We start from the raw sequence: 8,172 nt of genomic DNA on the forward strand, positions 1-8,172 counted from the left end.
TGTGCCACTCGGAGCCGTCACACCCCGCTGGGGTTTGATCCGGTACCCGCTCCGGTCAGGTTAAACCTCAGCTGCTTGACTCTGGATCTGAGGCGGCAGGTGGTGTCCTGCTGTCCTCCCCTGCTGCCTTAACCAGGAGTGCGTTATCAAGTAATGGGAAGAGTAATAAGTATCAATGTTCTAATTAATCTTTTTTTTAGTGTCTTATTCCTCACTTCATATCGTAACGTGAAAAAGTCTTTTATTTGTTATTTATTTTCCATCTCCCTCTTGGAGCTCTTTCTCTGACTCGATGGTGCCATTGAGCGCAGGCTGATGCGCGTTCAGCCTGGTACTCAAACCACTGCTCTCCCTGACGGGTGATCAGCACCGATACAATGTTCAGTAGTTAATTGCAGGCTTGGGATTGTTAGAGAGTTTCTAAAAGCGTGCAGCCGGTAATCAGCTCGTGCTTGCCTCCTCATTAGTTCTGGAGTGAGAACCTGGGAGCGCAGAGCTGGCATTACTGCGCGGTGTGTTTCCTGCATGTGCACACACACGACTTCTGCAGATTTAGCTGTAGATAATCTGAAATACATACTAAGTTTGTTCTTACTTTCACAGTTTTAAAACTTAAAAACCCCTAGTGAACAAGGAGAAAGTATTTCTTTCAAAAAGATGTTGTAGATAACTTTATATGTTCTTTGTTCAGAATTTAGTTTTCTGACATGCCTTAGAACTTAAATTGTTATTGTTAGGTCGTCTGTAGCTTAATTAGTGCTAATGGTTTTGTGATTGGCAGGTATCTTAATAAAATGTAATTAAACTTGTTAGAATACAAGATAAGTATGCAGCTGGTTCTTATCTGCATTATTAGTTTTATTCTAGAATACCTTGAGCAAATAGTGAAACCTTTACTTCTCTTAGTGACATTGTTGGAAAACCTGAAAGTGTTTAGAGGTAGGTTTGGTTTTTTGGCCTTTTTCCTTTTTAATTTTAAAATTGAAACTATCACATCTGAGATTGAGGGGAGAAGAATGCGTATTAACATACTGAGGTGTTAAGATTTAATGTAGATAGTGACCAGAAACCCTCTGACTTCTTGATTTATAGTATTTGGAAGTTGGTTTGAGTATGCCTTGATATAGAAGTTTGAAGTCTTTGTTGGATCTCTTTGACTTACTTCTATGTATGTGTGTGTTTAAAAGTGAAGAATAAATATTGAAAGCTGTTTTCTTATTAACAATTATCTGGAGTTATCAATATTTTTTCTTCTCTAAGTGTATGTAATGTAATGTAATATGTAATTCCATATATATTTTTACATAAGTTGTGTTTTCTTCTTGCAGTCAAAGCTGGAGGTATGAGGGTGTCTAAAAAGCAAGAAAACAGACCTGCTGAGAAAAATGGTAAACCTCCAGGAAAAGAAAAGACAAGGTACTGTGCTACAGGACATATTCCCCATGCCCCATAGGTACACTTTATAGGTAACAGGCTGAAAACAAAGACAGCTCTTAAACTCTGAAGAGTTTCATTCTTAAATTAACTTGTGCAATTTATAAATAGAAGGCAACTTTGAGGTAATCATCTACTTCAAAAGAAAAAAAAGCAATGCAACCTTCAAAACCTAAGGACAGTGCCTTGCAATGCAAGACAAAGGCTGAATCTCTTATCTGTTGTCATGTGTTATGCCTGCCTGTCCCTAATAAAGTAACAGTCGCAGCTTCCAGGGAACTAAGAATTAATTTTAGGCTGTCCTCATTCTGAAGGAAATGAAACCCACGTTTCCCACCCCCTACAAAGAACCTGTTAGCTCCTGTATAGGCTGTATTTCCTGTTTCAATCTCAAATCTAATTTGGCTTTTTCTGTTTTCTACTTCCTGAGGTTACTTGAGCTATTTTGCCCTGAAATGAAGGCATGCTTCTACTGTAGAATAAAGTAGCAGTGACTGGTTGAAGTGGTCATCAAAACAAGTATTTTCTTACAGCTTTTTCAAACAAAGACTGAATGTTTTTCTAAAATATAGGCACTTTTTGTAAATGTCACTAAACAAAATGTTAAGTTGATCAATATAAGCATAAGAAGGTAAAATTTTTATGACTTACGGTGTTCCTGAAATTGTAGTAGAGTCCAAATCCTAAATGGAACACAGTGCCTAAATAGGATTTAGACACTCAGGTTTTTACTTCTATTACAATTTTAAACTTCCTGAGTGGCCACCTAGTTTAGACGTTCCTTATCTCACCATATACCTTCTTTTTTGTACAAAAAGTTCCCTTTAAGAGCCTGCAATTCTTTTGGGGCATATCTAGCACTGCATAGTTATTAGAAATTAGTACCTAGCACCTCTCATAATTGCTGAGACGTTCAGAAACTAGTCAGTGCGATGCCAAGGTTTTGTTCAGAAGAGCCTGATCCCGTGATCTGCTCTTGGAACACATCTGCTGTGTCCTGATGGCTGTGACCTTGCTGTGGAAGGGAGTGGTGTACATCTCCTCCTCCACATGATGATTAGGGTATTTGTGAGGAAATGGAAGACCTGAATTTTAGCCTGCTGTCAGCTAAAAATGGTACATACCTTGCTGTGTCACTTTGCTTCACTGGTGAGCTGGGTGCTGCCTTTTGAAGTTTCATAGGAAAAAGACTTCATAGAAAAAAAAAATTATATTTGTGGGCATAAGTCAAAATGTAGTGTGCTTGGGGAGGTGAATCTAAAATTCCACTAGGCATTGTAACTCGTGCAGTTAATACCTCTATCCCTTTTGTGAGTGTTCAAAACAATGTGTAAGTTGAGATGAACTTGGATATCCTTCTCTAGTGAGTGCTCCTGCACCTGGTGTACACTTTTTTCCCAGCCCTCTATAACATTGAAGTTTTGCTGCTCAGTGGCCCAGTCTCATCTTGTAGACTCTTGAGAGCTGGAGATGGGGGTTTCATTCCCTTTAGAATGAAGACAACCTGGAATTCATTCTTCCCTTGGAAACTGTTGAGCGTTACTTCATTAGGCATAGGTAGGAAACACATCTGTGGTTGCTTTGAAAGTGACTTGTCATTTTGGTATGAAAAAACATTTGCAAACAAGTATTCTTACCTGTAGGAGTGGGCTCTGATTTCTGTCTGCATTTAGATACCTCTCCTGTAGTCCCAATTTGGGACTAGTTTTATGCATAAAAATAAACTCAAACAAAACAATATTAAATATTCTGTTGTATCTCTTAAGAACAGAACTCCCTTCAAGTGCTCTTTGTATTGTCCTCATGATAACTTGCTCTGGGCTTGCTGAAGAGGCCTGCCCAAACTGGGAGCAGCTCTAGAATCATGTCTTTATTAAAGCATATCTTGGAATTTTCCTGAAAGCTGTGAATTACTCCTTCCACTGCTAGGGATCTAGAGACATGAATTACTTTTTATCTATAAAAAAGGAGCCAGCTATACTGTGGAGTGTCTCTGGTACCCAGGTAACCATTTTAAAAGCCTGGATTATATAGGATAGATAAGTGGTCTGGGTGATTTTGTTGTGATTCCCACAGTTTTTTTCCACACTGAGATTTAAGTTGCCTAGGTTATTTTTGATGAACAGATTTACCTCTGGTGTTTCTGAACATCTTTAGCTGCTGTCAAGAAGGCTTGCTTTTTAGTTGAATGGCTGTGTGTACATTGCAATCATGGCATCTGAGGGTCTGACAGTCACTATGAAGTACTGTCATCTAGTAACATCACTGTGAAATAGATTATTTTGCCAGGGAAGCTTGTGACTAGATTGACACTGAACTCAGTTTTTGGACGAAGATCTGATTTTATTTTTTCCTCTAAAATGTTGTAATGAGCTGGATAACTTTTAAATTAACTGGGTTTAGCCATCTTTAACACTGACATGTTGACACTATTTATTGGCAGGCTACAGAAATCACCACTGTGGGTTTTTGTTTGTGTGTTTTTTCTCCTCACTGGCTTGGAGGACGCTAACCTAAAATACAGTTTTTGGAGCAAAGCTGAGCCAGTAACACTGACTTCTTTCCTGTTTACTTGTTCTCTGTGCCTGAATGAATAGTTACTCAATATAGCATACATACCTTGTTGGGGTGCTGTGTTTCGTTGTCAGGTTGCAATCACAGAAGTCACAGAGAACTCTGTGAAGTAGTTCAGTAGCTACCATAGACAGACTCCTTGCCTCTCAGTTTCTGATTCAGATGAGGTTGTCTGACAGGCTCAAAGTCACTGTTGTAGCTTAAAGTGGCTTCTCAAAGCTGAGTTTGGTCTTGGCAGGAGCTGAGCTTTGAGATTTAGTTCTAAAAAAAACATGCTTGCTCTAAAGGTGCTGTGCAATATAGATCTTGATAGAGTGTAACGCAACATGCTCATAACTAGATGTCTGCCTGACGGTTTTCTGACAATACGTTGCATTTGACTATACCTCATTTTTTTAAGAGAAATTATTCAAGGTTTGGTGTGTTCTTGGGTTTTTGTTGTTGTTTTTTAATGTCTTGGGTTTTTTGGCTTGTGGAGTTAGAAGGCTTTATTTTCATTGATTGCCAGTCATCTGTGTAATTTTGCTGCTGTCTTTTCCATAGTCATAGTTATCTGGTGGCATAAACAGACTTTGAGTAACTTACATTTGTCAGTGTGGCAAACTGTATCGATTGCTAAATTGCAAATTCCGTCGGAAGTGTGTCTTGCCTGATCCACAGAATCGTTAACTAAAGCAGCATCTGCTATATCGAGAGTCACGTTTGAGGCATCCAATTCCATGTGCAAGGGTCATAATGACTTTTCTCGACTCCATTTTAAGCTACAGAGATGTCACTGCAAATAATGCTATTATCAGAAGAATGTGCACATTCCACAGTTCTTCCTGTTGCTGAACTAAATTATTTCATATCCACAATTGTTTATTTGTAGAATATTGGTAACATGGCTGTCTTTCATTTGAATCTGATTAAGTTAATGGGATAATCTTCCACAAAAAGTTCTTGCTTGACAAATTGCTGCTGTCAAAGGGAACATTCCCCAAAAACAGAGGGTTATTTTTTTTGCATGGTTCTAGATTGGAATCAAGAAAATAACAAAGTCAAATTTTGTAGTTCTGGATATCAGTGCTCAGCTTCTGTGAAGCTACTCCACAATGTAAAAATAAAATAAAATAAAAATAAATAAATTCCCTTTTGAGATACTTAAGGACATTTTATAGAGAGATTTTGTATAATACTTATCTACATAAAACAGCCTGCAACACAGATTTTGTATTGTTCTGAGGCAGTGTACCTTTTTTAAAATATCATCGAGTCTTTAATGTGATTAAAGGATTTCACTGCAAAACCTACATTTCTATTACAAAATGTTTTGTTTTAAGTCTGGAAAATGAAAGTGACAAGTGTTTCTGTGAGATGGAAATGCTAAACACTATTCTTCTGCTTTACAGTGCTGTTGCCAGTTTTTCAAGAACTCGGAACATGAATGTCTTGCTAGCAGAAGCGCTGAACAAAGTAAGTACATCTGGAAGAACATGATAGTGTTTGTCATGGCTTCTCCATAAAGCTGAATGGGTTGGGTTTTTTTTCTAAAAAAAGTTAATTTTCCTTCAAATACTGTCTTCTGACATTTGTAGGTTTGTCATCTACCACTAACTATTCCTGGGATGATGTATTTCTTTAGTGGTTGTGTGGCTAAAATGCTAGATGGTTGAAAGGTAACTAGCCTTCCCTTCTTATTCTGCTGTTTGATTCCATTCTTATTTAACATGAAGTAGCCCCAGGGTAGTTACGTATACCTGTTACAGAAAAGTACAGCAAGATATTAAGGTGTGTTCTTTTTCAAAGTGGTATTTGGATTTAGATTTATTGAAATGTGGGGAAGAATTATCAGTGACATAGTAAGTTTGTGGTAGAGCTGGGATTACAACCCAGAACAAAACCTAGTCTTCAGTTCTTTATCCCACTGTGGAAAAAGCTTTAGCTTCTGTAAGGATATAACTTAGAGAAGTGAGAAGATGGCTTCTTGAAGGAGGTGAGTAGTGTCACTGACAAGTGCACAGCGGGTACCAAGGTGGTAAGCTAACGTTAAACTACTGTAAGTGATCCCCGAGACCACAGGCACAGCATATTCCTCTGTTGCCCCATGTGCAGCTATTTCACCTGAGGCTGAACGTTAGATAGTGAAACATCTTACTGGGTTCTCCCTTGGAAATACTACAACATCATTTAAAATTTCGTGTTACAAAGCTGTTGATGGACCCTTCTATTCATCATCATGCTTCCAACTGCTGTCCGGTATCTCTTGCTAGTCTGTTGATGCAGACTCTTACACCTACGCTTTGCAAGAGCTGATTTAACAAGCAGATTTTTAATTTGCATGCTAATCTGAAGATCTGATGGTTATCATCTGTTTTTCGTAGACATGCAGTCTTTAGATTCTGAAGCATACAATAGTTCCTCATCCACAGATCTTGATAAAACATCATTTGCATCATTTCAACATAAGCCTTTCGTCAAGAGATGTGATTATAGCTTTAGAATGTAGATCTTGAATTTTTGCTTAGACTTTGTTTGTTAAGGAGAAGAGATACGAGTCATCCTGTTTCTCCTCCACTTGTCCCCATCTCCTCTGTTCTGACCTACCCTTTTCTTCTGTTGGTTTCCAGAATCTCATACATAAAACCTCCTCAGTAGTTTTGCAGGTGCTAATTAGATACTGTAATGATGATGACTGGAATCTGGGAAAATAAGAATTTGAAGCAACTTACTGTTAACTCTGGCATACTGGTTATTTGCTCTGCTTTTCTTATCTTGACAACTCCCTCTATGAACTACTGAAAAAAAAAAGAGGAAAAAAATTTATAGTTCACTGAAGGTAGTCAGGCTAATATCACTTTGAAAACAGAAATTACAATTGTATGTACAGAGTCACCATGAGTCTTATGTATTGATCATTTGAACTTTTTGTGGAGTTAGGTTTTACTACCTTTTTAAACTACTTTCATATGATGGAATTTAGGAATAGAATAGCAGAAAGGCTGTATTCTATCACAACTTTTTTCCCCTTTAATGTTACAGATGAGCCACAAAATTCATGCAACAGCATTACAAGTGGCTCACCAAAAGCCACAGCCTGCCTTGGAGAAGTTCACACTGCCTAAAAGAATTTACATTATTCAACAGCCACGGAAATGTTAAAATACTCATTAAAATACTCATGTTTACTTAAAAGTGAGATTCTGTTCTAAATAGCACTTGCACATTGTGGTCAAAGGATCAAAAGCTGTGTGCCTTGTATCTTACTGTATTTCTGTTACTGACAATAAAATACTTTCTAAGAAGAGCTACTAAATGTACTTGGGTTTTATTAAAATATCATGGCTTCCGTGTAGCTTGGTTTTACTAGTGTACAGGAATTACTCAGTGCCAAGAAGTCTTAACAGCTTCTCTTCCTGTGTGAATTTTGACTGAAGTACTGGAAACTGTCAGCCTTCTTTTTCTGTTTTGTTTTGGTTTTTTTTTTACATAAATAGCAGAGCTGAGTGTCTATGATCCTAAGAGAGCAGGTGACAAATGAAAAGCACATTGCCTGAGAGATTAGATGTGTCAATAGTGAATCTTCTCAAATGCTTCCTGAGATCCAGATTGCCTAGTGCTTTGACCTCAGTCTCTGTTTGTAGCTCTTTGGGTTTTTTGGTGGTATTTTTCTGGCGAGTTTTGTTTTGGGTTTTTTTTTTTGGTTGGGTTGTTTTGGTTTTTTTTTAATTTAGGCTGAGGTGTTCCATGCTGAATGCGTACGCCTTAGTCTTACTGCATAATAAGAAATTTCAGAAAGTCCTGGGAAAAGATTTCCATGCAGTAGAAAAAAAAAAATTGTTCTTCATTTCTTTCTGTAAGGAAATCCAGCTCCTCTGCGGAGATTTGTCTGCTGGGATCCAGAGAGTAGGAAGAACCAAGTGAAAACGGTCTGTTTTGAGTGAAGCCCTTTGGGTTGGGGAGGATGAGTGGGCAGATGTGAGGGAGGAGTCAAGGTGCAGAGAATGCAGTGATTTGAATATGGAGTTTAAGGTTGGGATGGTAGAGAACAGGATATGAGGCTGAAAGGTGATGAGACTGAGCATGGGCTGGTAGTAGTAGGGTCTGAGGGGTCAAGCTTAGTAATGGGAAGGAGCAATTGTAAATACAAGTGCAGGAAGTATCCTTGAGCCTTGCCTGCTTGTA

At 38.2% G+C, this 8,172-nt stretch overlaps 1 protein-coding gene across 1 annotated transcript; it reads left to right on the plus strand.

Annotated features, from left to right (window-relative positions):
- Nucleotides 1-1,328: 1,328 nt before the first annotated feature.
- Nucleotides 1,329-7,149, plus strand: DAPL1 (death associated protein like 1; the record flags this gene model as incomplete). The annotated part of the gene is made up of 3 exons (XM_010173833.1): nucleotides 1,329-1,416; nucleotides 5,400-5,463; nucleotides 7,030-7,149. Coding segments are annotated over 3 exons (272 nt in total), but the record flags the coding sequence as incomplete, so codon positions are not given.
- Between the last annotated feature and the right edge of the window lie 1,023 nt (nucleotides 7,150-8,172).

This window comes from Antrostomus carolinensis, unplaced genomic scaffold (assembly GCF_000700745.2).
Source record: "Antrostomus carolinensis isolate BGI_N321 unplaced genomic scaffold, ASM70074v2 scaffold52998, whole genome shotgun sequence".
Taxonomy (NCBI): Eukaryota; Metazoa; Chordata; class Aves; order Caprimulgiformes; family Caprimulgidae; genus Antrostomus; species Antrostomus carolinensis.